Source organism: Strix aluco, chromosome 7 (assembly GCF_031877795.1).
Source record: "Strix aluco isolate bStrAlu1 chromosome 7, bStrAlu1.hap1, whole genome shotgun sequence".
In the NCBI taxonomy this organism is placed as follows: domain Eukaryota; kingdom Metazoa; phylum Chordata; class Aves; order Strigiformes; family Strigidae; genus Strix; species Strix aluco.
Genome location: NC_133937.1, coordinates 3,794,467 through 3,809,549, shown reverse-complemented (window position 1 = coordinate 3,809,549; position 15,083 = coordinate 3,794,467). Strand labels below are relative to the sequence as shown.

At 54.1% G+C, this 15,083-nt stretch overlaps 2 protein-coding genes across 3 annotated transcripts in view; one reads left to right on the top strand and one right to left on the bottom strand.

The window, feature by feature from the left end:
- Positions 1–2,891: 2,891 nt before the first annotated feature.
- On the top strand, positions 2,892–8,772 carry LOC141926191 (steroidogenic acute regulatory protein, mitochondrial-like). The gene is made up of 10 exons (XM_074831594.1): positions 2,892–2,960; positions 3,269–3,333; positions 3,744–3,807; positions 4,539–4,677; positions 4,950–5,072; positions 5,829–6,053; positions 6,514–6,689; positions 7,548–7,732; positions 8,437–8,530; positions 8,671–8,772. The coding sequence occupies exons 1-10, from the start codon at positions 2,892–2,894 to the stop codon at positions 8,770–8,772; spliced, it is 1,242 nt and encodes a 413-aa protein (XP_074687695.1).
- A 1,266-nt stretch (positions 8,773–10,038) lies between these two features.
- ADAMTS14 (ADAM metallopeptidase with thrombospondin type 1 motif 14) overlaps positions 10,039–15,083 on the bottom strand; it is a 38,637-nt gene continuing 33,592 nt past the window's right edge. For both annotated transcript variants that reach the window (XM_074830225.1, XM_074830226.1), the window contains exons 20-22: positions 14,913–15,039; positions 14,338–14,448; positions 10,039–13,659 (exon numbers count right to left, since the gene is read on the bottom strand). In XM_074830225.1, the coding sequence (XP_074686326.1) occupies positions 13,304–13,659; positions 14,338–14,448; positions 14,913–15,039 (594 nt within the window). In that variant the 3' untranslated portion in view covers positions 10,039–13,303. The remainder of the gene's footprint in view (positions 13,660–14,337; positions 14,449–14,912; positions 15,040–15,083) is intronic.

The window sequence follows — 15,083 nt, the reverse complement described above, 5'->3', positions numbered from 1 at the left end:
GGCCCATCAGGCTGCAAGATGGGGATGTGAAGGCTGCCTCTGCTCCTAGAAACCCCCAGAGTACCGCTAAGGATGATGGCAACCCTGCAAGAGGGTTCCCATAGGGCCAAAGACGCTGCCTTATCCTCTCCTGGCAACTTCTGCAAAGGTATTGGAGACCATCCAAGACTTTGCTTAAAATCAGGGCTTCCCCTGCACCAAGGCTTTGCTGATTACAGAGCATTCTCACTCAGAGCGGGCCTCAAGGACACAGAGAGTAATTGCCCTGGGACTTGCCCTCGGGTCTGAACAGGAGGATCCCTGCATGACCGTGGGAGGAGGGAACCCATATCACCCTTGTTGTGTTGCTCAGCTTTCTGTCGAGCTGCTGATAGCAGCTCTGAGTCCCATCTTCACCCTTTCAGCAGGAGCATCCTGTTATTTCCCACTCCTCTGGTCTCACAGTCAGGATTCAGGTTGACTCAAACTATGTTTTACATGCTGATGAGCTGCTATAAGCTCTGCTGACATGTATCACCCCTGTGACCACCTATTGACCTGCACAAGCCTTAATCCCCATCCAAAACTATGCTGCTCTACCAGGTGTTTGGGGAGCACTATTTGGACCCAAAACCTCGCAGCCTCAGCATTTGGTCCTCAGCCAAAGCCAGGAGGCACCCGCCTGCCATTTAGGACATCTTCCATTGCTCTCTTTCCCCCTTCTCCTCCAAAGGAGATTTAGAGAGGCAGATTTGTCATTCAGCTGAGGTTTGCATTGCACAGTCTAAATCAGAAAACACCAGCCCTTACCCTTTGGGATGGGGAGAGGGTATTATTGCTGATGGGTGAGCTGTTACAGCAGATAGAAGATCAGTTTTGCCCTAAACAGTAAGTGAGGTTTTCTCACTACCTGCAGACAAGGAGATATCAGTGTTCAGGGGGTGTGAATATCCCAAAAGATTCTAGTCCAGGTTTTACTTAAATGTTGAGCAACAGCATTACCCTAAATTGGTTGAACTTCTAGTCCTGAAGGACGGTGCTTGTCCTGCCAGAGGGGCCAGGTGCTATAGCTGAGATTGGAGCTGGAAATGTGTTTCTAGCCCCCTTGGAAATGGTGAGGACATTTCAGTGGGGATTTTACCACTTTGCGTTGCTGCTGGAAGTTTTGTTCTCCTGCTGAACCAGTGAACCCCAAAGTTTCCCAGGTTCCTTCTGGAGACTTTTTTTTCCAGTTCTGGTTAGATGCTCAAACAGCAAAAGATAGCGAAGGGACATGGGCATTTCTGTAAAATCACCCATTTCTTTGGCAATGGCTTCAAACCCTCCTAGAAGGGACATTTCAACCCCAAAGCCCCAGAGCTGGCAGCATTGCACCCACGGAGCTGGAATGCAGCACCATGTGGGCACCGAGTCACCCCTGTCAAAGGGGACAGAAAGGGTCTTGGCCACAAAGAGGAGAAACAAGAGCATCCTCCTTCAAAGGTCCATTATTCCTACTGGCTAACTTCATTACAGACTATTTGACAAGAACAAGGGAAGAATTAGCTGCTGAAATTCTACTGTTGCATCCCAAAGCACGGGTTAGAGGCTTTGCATTTCACATTTGGCAGTGCTGTTCTCTCCGGAGCTGCAGGATGTTCCCTGAGCCAGCATCCCTCCCAGGAGGTCCTACACTGAGCTCTGCAGCTAGAAGTGATGGGTTCCCAAAGGGTCCTTGCATCCAGGAGCAGGAGATGGGCATAACTGGGGAGGGTTGGGGGTGCCAGATCTTATTTCTAGTGGTGGTCCTTCGTGCCAGCAACCACCCAGCTCCCAGGGATTTTGCAGGGGGTTAGAGAGAGCACCTGGGAACAGGGCTCCTACCCGCCTCTCCAAAAGTGGCTTTGCATGTGGAGCTGCAGATCAGCAGTGACCTCCAGTGGCTGTAGCCAAAGCCGGTGGAGATGACAGGCCAAAACCGCTCCACTGTGGCCATGCAGGGGCTGGGTGCTCAGCACCCTGCACCCTGGGGTGTCCCACAAGCAGCACCCAAGGTCATGGGACCCTTGCATCAGCAGGCAATGCACTAGGGCTGACCCATGGCAGCCCCTCACCACTCTGAGCTGGGCTCTAATGCGGCAATGCCATCCTCTCCCAGCCTCCAGGTTTGCCATCACAGGCAGTTTTTGATATTTTTCTTTTCCCCTGTAAGTCACCCTATTCCCAGGACATCTCGTACAGCCCTCAGGAGAGAGTATGGGCACCACTCACCAAATGAGGCGATAAAACATTATCTGCCTGTCTATTACAGCTTTCTGCAGAGACAAAACTAACATGAGAAAGCGTGTGCAAAAGTGAGGGGAATGTGTGTGAGAGGATAGACCATCGGCAGGGACCAGCTCTCCCTGGGAGCTAGTGGAGGTGCAGGTTTAAAGCACTGGTGCAGCTCTTTTATCAGCCACTGCTCTCCCCTTCCTAGGCAGCTTGCAAAAAAATGTATTTCCTAACTGCTGGGCCCCGGTGACTGCCCAGACCTCATGAAAAATCCAGAAAAGTGGTTCACAACTCACCAAAGCAGCAGCATAAATCCCAGCACTGAACAGAGAGCTCTAGCAATAGCACATCTCCCACAGAGCTGCAGTTGGGCTACAGCGCACCCCCCAAGCCCCTGCTGCAAAGCTTGCAGCTGCTTTGGGCCATGCACATCACACAGGCATACCTGCAAGGCTTTCCTACAAACGTGGGACACACACAGACACTTATCTTGGTGCCACCACATATGAAGCCACCCTGGAGCAGACTGCAGATAAGCAGCAGAACACCTAAGGAGCAGCAGCTGGCAGGGGGTTGCTGTTATAACCTGCCCAGCAATCAAGAATGGAGGGAGAAAGCTGTGAAGCTGTAATGGGACACAGCTGTGGAAGCCACAGTGGATGTGCTATGAGGTTATCCCTGGAGGAAAAACCAGAGTGAAAAGCTCAGGGCTGGGGCTGACGAGCCAGGTGAGGAGCCTCGGAACTGGCTGAGCTGAGCCAACAAGTCCCCAGGGCTAGGATAAAACCCTCCAGCACAGCAGGGCTAAAACCCATGGGGAAACGAGCTGAAGTTTTTTCCTAGGAAACTGTACCACCCACTCCACCCCTGCCAATAGCGAGAGTATTGAACGGATGTGATGCTTGCTATAGGTAAAAAGATATTAGCAGCACAAAACATGTTTGGAGAGACAGCCAGAGCCCGCAGCTCCCGTGTGGGACAAGGTTATGAGGGGTGACATGGGGACAAGCCCCTACTCTGGCTCATCCCTCTGCAGGGGCAAGGGCTGCTGCCTTTTTCAGCTGCCACGTTGCTGGGCAGGCTGCAAGGGTCACTCCATCGGTGAGCAGCTGCTCTTGGGAGTGAGCACTCACCCAAAGGGACCCAGCACCCAGAGTCATAAACCGTATTTAATTCCATCAGCTTTGGGTCAAAACAGTTGTTTCTTATGACTGCTTTTCCTACTTACTCAATTACCCTCACTCGCAATTATTCTGCCATGCTCAGAAGCCATCCACAGGTATCTCTTTTGCTACTCCACTCCTAATGATACATGTATTAAAGCAACATGCAATACTGTATAGATTCACCAGACTGTCCTTGTCCCTGCTGTGACAGCCCCAGAGCTGCCAGGGAACAGGGGCCTGCAGTGCTTGCACAGCAGCCACAGAAGGACTGTTCCCATCCTAGCAAGAAACCCACTGGCCACAACCACACCAGATTGCAAGTCTTGACATCTCTCCCTTTTAAAGCCAAAAATCCCTCCTGGTCTCCTTAGCCAACTATTTTCGGCTGTTGCAGCCTCAGAGGCTGAAGGTAAAGTGAGCCATAGTGATGCTGTGTGAAACAGAAACATCCAACCCCTTGGCTACATATGTGTGGAAAAGCCTTTCCATGGTAAAAATCAAACAGGATTTTCAAAGCACTTGAAAAAGCAGATACTGCCAGAGGAATACAGTGTGGCTGTATTTTAAGGAGTGACCTAGTAGGTTTGGGGTTTAACCTTTTAAGAGAGGCCATTAAAACCACAAGGGGAAGGACTGAATAACTGCACGCCAAAAGATATAGTGGTCCCACCATCACTGTGAGCAACAGAGAGGTCTGCAGGGGATGATTAGGTGGGAGTGAAGTAAGGAAGAGGAAAATAAGGAGTTACCCGAGGAGTTACAACAGCAGCAGTTACCACCATAACTTCTACGCAGTTTCCACAGGAAAAAGCACCATTTTGGATGAGCAGCTCCCCAAGAGCAAAGCCACATTGCTCTCAACTCACACTCCATCCTTCCCTCCATGCCAGTGCCCCCGGTTGCCTTTAGCCAGCTTGGGTTTGCCACCACAGTGGCACTGGGGACCGCTAAAGTGTCCCACCTCAGCCGTGCCGTGGGGACGCGTTCATTCACGGCCGCCTGCCCGGGGCAGGAGGAAAGGCAGGGAGTGCTCATTCAGAGGGAAGCGTGGCCTTTCCCTCCGGCCCCTCCTCTCGCTTGCCTTGTCCTTGAGCACTCCTTATTCCCAGCTGCTATCTGGCAGCGTGGTCCTATCATCAGGTGCCGTCCTTCGGGCCGGCTATAAAAGCGCGCGGGGATGCAGTGTGCTCCCGGAGGCAGCCCCGCTCCCGCGCCATGCTGCAGGCCACCGTCAAGCTGTGCTGCGGCATCGCCCACGACCACCTCCGCCGCCTGCCCGGTAAGCACCGCTCACCTCTCCCCCGACCTCGGGAAAAACAGGCAGAAAAGAGGGTCCTAAAGGAGGTGCTAAGTCTGCATTTGATGGGCATCCCCTTGGGAGGTGCTCCCTTGGAAATGTCACATCTATGCATCTATTTTCCTCCCGCGTTGTATCATGCAGAGTGTAGTCTTGGTCTTAGCTGCAAACGAACTTCCAGCAGAGACGCGGGGCACCACAGCATCTTCCTCATGCACTCTGTGCACATCAAAGCCCACGTGTTTCTCCCCCAGGCTTGAAGATAACAGCCGTTGCAGCAATACAGAAGGACGTCAGGGGACTGGTGGTAAGAGGATCCCGTGGCTCACCTTCCAAAATTTCTCATTATATTCAGAGGCTGATGGGAAAGGAGACAGGTAAGCTCAGCCAGGGCGCTTGGGTACCATGTTTCCTAGCCCTGCTCACAACCCCCTTGCAACACATGATGGAGGGATGCATATTAAAATGCACTCCTCTCCATATGATTTGACCCGTATCTTGGGGGACAGAGTTAATTGCCTTCTCACTGCTAGACTGGTCTCCAGCTCTCTGGTAGCTTAAAAGCATTCCCCGTACTGATGGCAAACTGGGTTAGTGGAGAGACCCTGAGATTCTGGGAAGGTAAATCACATCAGCTCACTATACAGGCAGCCAAAGATTTAATCAGAGTTTACAGGCACTTAACAGTGTTTTGCTGCATGTCTGCTGTGTCTCTAGTTCCACCACTTACCTAAAGACTTAAAACCTGGCAAATTCATCTGTTGTTTTTGAAGTGTGGCTTGGTCCAAAGGCTGCCTATGCAATGTTAATCACACCCAAGCCACGTGCAATTTGTACCACAGTATTACTGGGAATTGATTTGGAAAGCAATTTCGAAAAGCTTTCCAAGCAGTCAGCACAGACACAGCAAATGAATGCCAGGGATGCTCCTGAGAGCAAAGTTTTCTGCACCAAGCCATGCCCCAGCCCAAGAGGGGACTAGTTGCGTGGTGGAAACAGCGGTGTAAGAGCCCAGACTTGGGGTCAACAAACCCCTCTGCTCTGGCTCCATTTGCACTTCTGTGCCCGCAGCCACATGCGCAGGCAAAGCTGGGAGGGGGGGCTTTTCACATCGCTCTGCCTTGCTCCTCCAGCCACGTGCCCAGAGCCCGATGGAGATGTCAGCCCCAGCCGGTTCTCCAGTGTGGACCTCTCCTACATCAGCCAGGGAGAAACGGCCCTGCAGCGAGCGCTGAGCATCCTGCAGCAGCACACCAGCTGGCAGGCCGAAACGCTGCTGGTAAGCCCAGCCACCTCCTGCCTTCGCTGTCTCACACCAGAAAAGCTCTCAGGAGGAGAAATGAGTCTGGGGAGGGGAGGTTTGCTTCTCTTATCCTGCTCAAAGGGTAACGGCAGGTGCAGGAGACATGCCGTGCAAAAGCATGCACGGCAAAGAGGGTTTCCAAGCAAGTCTTCGTTAAGCACGTTTGCAAGCAAATCTGCAAGGTAAACAGACAGCAGGAAAAAGCTTGGAAGGGGAAACTCAGATAATCGTGTTCCCAGGGAAAGCCATGAGCATTTCTGCAGAAAAGCCCAACAGATTGCGACTTTGTTGTTATTTACCGTGTTTGTTCATTAAGCTGTTTGCTGAATTGTTTAATTTAGCTAGAAAGGAGCTTAAAAAAAAAAAAAAAAAAAAGCAATCATAGCGGCATGATTTAGATATAACAGCTTTCGCCTGTAAACCAGGCGGTGGTTAAAAAGAGAACTGGGATGATTTATTAGCCAGGCGTTTCAGTGTGTAGCCAATGCCTCTTGGGGCATTTGGGGTTGATGCAGGCTCTCTGCCCTCTCAGGACGCCGGGGCTGCCGTGTCCAGCGCCGCCCTCCCCGGGCTGGGCAAGGTGTTTCGGGCAGAGGTGGTCCTGGCCGTGCCGGTGGCCCAGCTGCACCGGGAGCTGTTTGAGAGGATTGAGCAAATGCCCCAGTGGAACCCGACCCTCAGCCGAGTGAAGGTAAGGTGGGGAGGGATGCACCGCAGGCGCGGTGAGTGATGCCGTCGCGAGCCAATGGTCTGAGGTTTTGCATTGCCAGGGTTGCTAGCATCCAAAAAAAAATCATATTTATTGAGGTTTTTAAGATCGCTGAAGGATTAAAGCTAATTCCACACTCATGCAAGAGCAGGATATCACCCCAGGGAGAGAAGATGTGCTTTATTGGCGTGACATTGAGGAACATGTCATTTCCAAGCTTTCTTTTCCGCACGGTGCCTGTTCACAGAGGTTTTTCTGTGCTGGGGGACCCTGATGTTGCTCAGACTTTAATGTCAGGGGAGAATCTGTTCAAGGGAATCAGACAGCTCAAAAAAAAGAGGCCAAACCAAATCTATCACTCTGCAGGGGCACCCCCAGAAAGCTTGTGTATTGTCTTGGGCTTCTGGTCTGTATTATTTGCCTTATTTCTCAGTTCCTAAATCACAGCAGATCCCTAAGCAAGCTGCCAGCCTCAGAAAGCCTCCCCTAGCTCACCTGGGCTGGCTCAGATGCTACCCAGCCTCTACTTAGTTATTGCTAGCACTTCTCTGTCCCTTCAGAAAAAGAAAGAGCATAGAGAGAGTCCCGTCCCAGATAAAAAAGGCTGCAAAAATCACGTGTTTTCCTCCTTACTACCCTGCAGGGGATTGGGATTTAATTATCACCAAATGCCAGCCCCAAGCCTCTGCCTTGCTGCTGCTTCTGCTCATGCTGCGACCCCACACTACTGTCCCCTAGGTGGCTTAACGTCCCCTGGGCAGGAGTAAGGGGGTGGTGGGGATGTCCCCCGAGGGACAGCCACAAGAAGCCTAATCCCTGGGGTGTTTCTTGCTCTGGTAGGTGCTGCAGCGCGTCGGGACGGACACACTGGTGACACATGAAGTCACCGCTCCCAGCCCGGGGAACCTGGTGGGCCAGCGGGACTTTGTCAGCGTGCGGCACTGTGGGAGGAGGGAGACAGCCATCTACCTGGTGGGCACCGCCACCCACATCGAACCACTGCCCTTGCAGGAAGGGTGCATCAGGTAAAGCCCCTCCTGAAAATGACTATCACAAGTACCGTGTCCCTGCAGGGGGGAGACCACTGCTGCACCGGGCACGGCAAGGGAGGCATGCTGAGAGCTACCTCCCTGTTGCGTTTGCCCTGGGATCTCACAGAATCACAGAATCACCTAGGTTGGAAAAGACCTTGAAGATCATCCAGTCCAACCATGAACCTCACACTGACCGTTCCCAACTCCAGCAGATCCCTCAGCGCTGGGTCAACCCGACTCTTAAACCCCTCCAGGGATGGGGACTCCACCCCTACCCTGGGCAGCCCATTCCAACGCCCAACAACCCCTTCTGGAAAGAAATACTTCCTAATATCCAGTCTAACCCTTCCTGGGGCAGCTTGAGGCCATTCCCTCTTGTTCTATCGCTTGTTCCTTGGCTCAAGAGACTCATCCCCCCTCTCTGCACCCTCCTTTCAGGGAGTTGTAGAGGGCGATGAGGTCTCCCCTCAGCCTCCTCTTCTCCAGACTAAACCCCCCCAGTTCCCTCAGCCACTCCTCATAAGACCTGCCCTCCAGACCCTGCACCAGCTTCGTTGCCCTTCTTTGGACACGCTCAAGTAATTCAATGTCCTTTTTGTAGTGAGGGGCCCAGAACTGAACACAAAATATCCTTACACCCATTTTTTTTCCTCCCTGGGGTGGACCCTCACTATCTGCTCCCTTGCCCACCACAGGGCTGAGTCCCGGCTGAGCTGCATCGTCCTGCAGCCACTGGCAGGGGACCCCAGCCGCACCCGCTTGACCTGGCTCCTCAGCATGGACCTGAAGGCAAGTGCCACCATGTTACTTGGGGTGGGACAGCAAGGGGTACGCGTCTCAGTGTGCAAATGCACCCACCTTCCTGGGATGGGCGCCCCATCTCTCTTTGACCCAGCAGGACCAAATTTGGGGTGTTTTCTCTCCCAAAGGGCTGGATCCCCGCGTCTGTCATTAACCGCATCCTGCCACAGTCCCAAGTGGACTTCATCAAGCACCTCCGCCAGCACCTCTCTGCTGCCACGTGCCCCTGAGCTGCAGGACAAGCACAAGGGACGCAGCCTGAGCTGGAGACCCATTCCTACCCCTTCTCGTTGCCACTGCGGCCGAGCAGCCGCGGCCACCAGCAATGGGGCAAGACAGTGCGCCCACCGAGCAACCCTGAGTGCGGAGGACACCCCTCACCCAGCACCGTGCTTCTGCCTCAGGGATGGAGTGGGGCATCTGCAAGCTGGGGCGACTGAAGCACCCCCGAGCCTTGCGCTAGGGGCTGCCTAAACCCTTGCTCAAACCTCGCCCATGAGCAGCAATGGTAGCTGGTGTTCAGCATCGCTCCTCCCTGCCGCGCACAGGGGAAGGGGGTGGCTGCCAAAACGCACCCCAACGTTGGGCATCGCTGCCCAAGCTGCGGTTTGCTCTGTGGCTTCAGCCCTGCCCCAGTTTCATCGCTCTTGATTTCTTACCCGCCTGTGGTAGCAGTTGTCAGTGCAAGCTCAGGAGTTTTTTTTGGCCTGAACCAGTAACATTTTATTTATTTTTGCAATGGCTAAGCTATATATTTATGTGTGTGTATATATGTATATACATAGAGCTTTTTCTCCTGCTGTGCCAACAGTAGCAGGCATACGGCACTAAAGCCATGTCTAGGGGGGGGTGGGGTGGGTGTCAGAAATGTGCTTTTCACCATCAGTTCAATTGATTTAGGGTACTGCAATGCGAGAGGGGGTGGCAAAGCAAGTGAGAAAGCAGCTCATGGAGACAGGCAGCAGCAGGGTGGGACTCAGCCCCACAACCCTGTCATGCAGCATCATGCCCTCCAGGTCCGTGCATTCACGGGAGCTCATCACTGCAGACCTGCAGCATAAAACCCCCAGTGGATTTAGTCCTAGGAGGATCCCCAGATGACCAGCCATCCCACACCCCCAGCCCTTTGCAGCAGGGATGGATCCAGTGATCTCAATATTATCCTGCACCCTCAGAACAAGTACATTGTGCCATAAACACGCTGCCAAGCACAGCTAGAAACAAGCCAAGCAGCTGGGTGTCATGAAATGTTATTACAGCCATTGCAGGGTGCTTGTAATTTATACATCATGGGTTTTGCTGGGTCTTTGGCTTATTTAAGGGGAAGAAAAAATCATCTCAAAACAATTATGTGAAACTCTAGCTGATAAAGAGTGGCTGGGTTGAAATAAAATAGAGGTGGCGGCTCACTGTGTGAAAACCATTTCAACAACCACACACAGATAAGTCGTGTTTCCCCCCCTTCGCACACCCATCCCACAAATAAATCAACAGAAAGATTTTGATGTGGATTTATTTTTTTTTTTACATTATGTTAGAGTTCAAAAAAAAAAAAAAGAGAACCCAACAAAATTAATAAATATTAAAAGTTAAAAAGCTCTGAATCTCGTATGTACAAAACTTTATACATCATCATAACACTGGACAAGATTACATCACAGGAATGACTTGGTGCATCTACCCGGCCCAGGAGGACTCGAGGGACCAGATGCACCCTCTCCTCCTGGAGACAGGACCAAATCCCTGCTGGGAGCTGGGCCGTCGCATCGCTCCATCCCCACACCGCAGCTTTCCATGCACTGTGGCACCAGCACGGCGAGCAGCGGCCCAACCTCAGTGTGTGCTCACCTTCTTGTGCTCACCTGGAATAAACACCCAGTGCCGGGTCCCAGCCCTGCTGCATCACCGCCCCAGAGCATCCACAGGTGGCAAAGGGGGGTTTATCGCACCCTGCTTTAAATCTCGCCCCCCTCTCTCAGCTAGAGGCGGGGGTTAGCACCTGCAGCGCAGCCCCCTTGCCCCAAAGCACCCCCCGGGGACCCTGGTTGTGGAGTGCAAGGGGGCTGGGCCAGTCCTGAGCCACAGCTCTCCTCCGAGGTATAGCAAGGAACCACTGCAAATATTCCTAATGCAATAAAGCACTAATGCCCAGGACAGCACTGAAGGGAGGGGTGCAGCTGAGAATTTGGGAGGAAGGAGTGAGCACACATGCACACATACTGCGCCCTGCAGACATTACAGCCCATTTTTCAGGGGGAGAAGGGTTTTTTTTTTATTCAATGCCTCCAAGGCTACTCAAGGGGGCTGAAAAGCCTTGCTTGGGGCAGGGGAAGGTGAAGCAAGCTCAGTTCTGCCCCAAGCCAGTCCAGGGCTGTCCCAGTAGCAGGAGGGGGCTGAGGCACAGCCTGCACCAGCCCCAGCCCTCCCACCCTGCACCGCTGGGGAGAGATGCTCCTTGAAGAGTAAACAAAGCGTTATCTTTGGCACAATAAATAAATGATGGCACTCCCACGGAGGGCAGTGCTGGCGGATAGGCTGGCAAGGGGCATGGCAGTAGTGGCAGCAGTCCAAGGAATAAATCCCAGCCTGGTACGCCCACAGTATCTCATCGATCCTGCGGGTACCAATACCTGCACGCCTCGGACCTGGGCACCCCGCCGCAGCGTTTCGTAGGCATCCCTCCGTCTGTCTGTTCCCACGAGGTGTGCTGGTTGCTTGGCTCAGACAGATGCGTGGCTTTGTTCCATCTTTCATGAAGCCCACTTAATGCTGAAGGGCAGCACCCAGGAGGCTGGGGATCTCCAGCCTCAGGTGCTTTTAAGAGTAGGTAGATAAATGCTCGTCCAGCCTTGACTCAGAGGCGATCCCGGGGCAGGAGGGTGTACAAGCTGCCCTCTTACCATCTCTTCAGCCCTTTTTGTAGTGTTGGGTAGCTCCAGGGGAGCATTGCAGAGGGAGTCCAATGCTTAAAACACCAGGAATGCACAGCGGTCTCCATTCTTTTCAATTAAAGTGTGTAATTCAACGTCTCCCCTGCTGCAATCCACACCAGCCCAGCAAAGGCTGAGGGGAGCTTGCACAATGATGTGAGCTCCTCCAAAATGCCCCAACCTCAAGTTTCTTGCAGCCACACAAGTGCTATGGATGCAGCGCTCTTCCTCAGCACTGACAGCACTGAAAGCACCAGGCTCAAAGAGCAGCGTGCCCTAAAACCCACAGGCTCTCGGTACATGCCGAGCACCGTGGGCCACCTCGCCAGCAAGCCCCAGACACCTGAAGAGCTTCCCAAACACTGCCCCTGGAGATGCCCTGTCCTGCCCATCAGATGGCCAGGGAAACAGCACCATCAGGGCCAGCACGTGCTCCCGAGAGACCCCGCTTTGTGATGCTGAACTGGTCTATCTGTCAAGCCTTGCCTTCCTCAGACTCCACCTCTCTGTCCCCAAAACCTCCTCCCTGCCTGTGCTTATCCCCCACAGAAGCCCACCTTCCCCCATCACCGCACCCAGAGGTGCTGGATGCCCTCAGCTGGGAGGCTGCCCACCCCTAAGCACCGAAACCACGGCAGACTCCTTGGGGACACCCACAGCGGGCTGCCTGACCCCGCCCTGGGGAGGTTTCGAGTTCAGTAACTCCTCCGGGCAGACCCTGTGCCTGGAGCTGACCTGACACCAAGCAAGCTGCACACAGCCCTAGGCTCCTAAAGTGCTGTGCATAGGTTTAGTACTTGGCACAATATTTTTTTAACGGCATTAATCACCCCCCTTTCACCCCCTCCCATGTGACAAAAAAGACGTAGATGAATCTTCCTCTCTCCTTTCTTTGTAACTGCCCCTAAAATCCACTCCCACCTTCCCAGCCGTCCCCATTTCCCTCCGAAAGTGTTGATGCCCCACAGGCACTGGGTACAAGGGTGCAGGGGTCAGGCTGGTGGTCCTGCGGAGGCTGGGCATCAGTGCCAGCTCAAGGCTGACCAAGGGCAGTATTGGCTAAAAAGTCACCACCAGGTGACAGGCATTTTTCACATGTATATTTGGTCTTTGACCTTGTTCTTATTGCTCGTGTTAGAGTTGCCTGGACCATCTCCTGACTATCCCGCAATACAGCACAGAAGCTGGTCTACGGTTTTCACGCTCCATCTTCCCCCAGACGCCTTTCCCAAACTCTCTACCCCAAAACAGGGACAGCCCAGGGCAGCGGTTTGGGCATCTCCCAACATTTCTCCCCACCATCTCACCACCTCCCTCCAGTTGCTTGCCCCTCCCAGATCCCCAGCATCCTCCCATTGCTACCGCCAAGCTCCGAGCACCGGGGCTGAACCGCCGAGCCAGGACCCTCCTCTCCAGCACATCTTGTGTTGTTGCTTGGGGCAGGGGGAAAGAAAAAGCAACATTAAAGCCCTCCCCTCAAATCTTTTTAGCACCTTGGGAGGAAGCAGCTCGTCTACCTGCAGCCAAGCTGCTGTTGCTTTTTTTGCTCCTTTTCACCTTTTTTCCGTGGCACTGTCAAAAAAAACCATGCCACAGTTGGGAGGGCGGGGGGAGGGGGTGGGTGGGGGGATCATGAGAAGAAAAGTGGTTTTCCCGGGAATTTCTGCATGAGCCAGGTCGTTTCCAAACCTGGCAGTGCCACCCATGAAAACCATCAGTGGAAATGGGGGGGAGAGGAAAAAGAGGGGGAAGAGGAGAGGGAGGGAGGGAGGGAGGAAGGGAGGGAGGCGAAAGGCTTCCCCTGCCCCTCGGCGAGGTGTTCCCGAGCAGGTTACCTGGCTGCCTGGCCCCTGCCCAGCTCGCTCGGGGCTGGCAGCCCCCCGGGAAAAGTGCCGCTGCCGGGCATCCCTCCACCAGCGGCTGGCCCAGCCTGAGGCGCCGGGGTGGGGTCCCCCCCGGGTCCCCCCCGGGCAGGGGCGGTGGGGCGGGGGGAGAGTGGCAGAGCAGGGCTGGGAGCGGCGGTTCCCGGGGAAGAGCTGGGACCAGTGGTGGGGGGTGAACCAGTGGTGGAGGAGGCTTTCTTGCCACAGGATTCACAGCAGAGTTTGTTGTAGCCAGGGATGGAGCAGTAGCGAGCCAGGACCTCCATCTGGCAGAAGATGGACTTGTCCCCCAGGCAAGGCTCCCCTGGAGAGGGACAGAGCAGCGTCAGACAGCACGAAAGATGAAGATGGCATTAGGCTTCCACCCCTGCACCCTTCCAACAGTCCCAAAGGCAACAAGGTGTCCCCCTTGCTGTCCCCAAACCTACTATTGCTCTCTGCCCCAGGGCAGCATTTTGGTAACGCTTGTATAGGAAGGGGGGGTAAGGGAGTTGGAAAATGAAGCCAGAGCGCTCAAGGTTTGTGTGCATGGCAGAAAAAAGATAGAGCAAGGGGTTCTCCAAACCAGCATCTTAAATCAGATCACGATGCAGCTCGCCCCAGCTATGAAGCGCTCTAAGCAACGCCTTGCTTGGAGCAAGGGGCAAAAGCCAGAAGCCATCTCCCTGCTTGGGTAAACACGGCAGGCTGATAAAAGTTCCAGGTAAAAAGGAAAGGGCATAAAATCCAGGAGGCAAAGCGGAGTGCAACACGGTTGTCTGGCCAAAGGCAGTGGAAACTGTAAGATCCCAGACTCCACAAGATGGCAACCGAGCAGCAGGCTTTGCAAGCAGAGGCTCAGGGATGCAGCAGTGGAGGGTAAAACTCCCCAGAATCAGTGCTGGATGTGCCCCCTCCCTTTGAGCCGCCCCTCTTTCCCGCAGGGAGCTGCAGGGAGGGTTATCCCGGGAAGCGTCACGCTTACCCGAGCAGGGACACTTACTGGAGGAGATCTTGCTAACGGGGTTTTTGGCCCCATCCTGGGGCACCCGCTGCCCTTTGGGCGTGCTGTGGTCACCGGCGTCGGCGCTGGCGGTGATGCCGGAGAGCTTCCCTGTGGAGAGAGCACCACGATGCCCAGCCGCCACGGGAGGTTGGGGGCACTCAGAATACCTTAGGAGGATGTTTTGGTGGGGGATTTTTTTGTTTTAAGGGATCTCCTTAAAAACGAGGTCCCTTGGGGAGCACCCAGTTGGGGTGTTTTGGGTGACTTAAGTGCTGGGCCAAGATGAACTCCAGGGTGTCCATCTCCATCATACCCTCAGCTCACCGCATCCCCTAACCGCCAGAAAACCCCAAACCACCTACAGCAAATATCAGGGCCAAGAACAGCAAAGTGTAACATTTTGGCTGGCGTTTAACCCTTTCTCTGCCAGCAGCATCAGGGATGTTCAACCCATCCTTCTTTGCTGGCATCCTCCTGAAGCCGAGATGGGCTGGAGGCATGCATCAAGGTTGGTCCCCACTGGCACATGCCCCCCTCCAGGTGACCCCTCCTGCTCCTCCTCCTCCTCTCACCTGGGCAGAGGGCCAGGTGGCAGCCCTGGACAGCCTCCGGCTTGTCGCCCTCGCAGTGCCCGCCGCCCTCGCTGCCTTTGCACACCACCTGCCGCTGCTGGACGCCTTCCCCACAGCTGGCCGAGCACTGTGCCCAGACAGACACACAGACAGACAGTCAGGGCTGGGGTG

Excerpts from the sequence above, each read along its gene's own strand:
- LOC141926191 (XM_074831594.1), top strand. The coding sequence starts at position 2,892 with ATGTGCTATGAGGTTATCCCTGGAGGAAAAACCAGAGTGAAAAGCTCA. Across the intron at positions 5,073-5,828 it reads GCTGATGGGAAAGGAGACAG|CCACGTGCCCAGAGCCCGAT; the intron begins GTAAGCTCAGCC and ends TTGCTCCTCCAG. Across the intron at positions 8,531-8,670 it reads TCCTCAGCATGGACCTGAAG|GGCTGGATCCCCGCGTCTGT; the intron begins GCAAGTGCCACC and ends TCTCTCCCAAAG.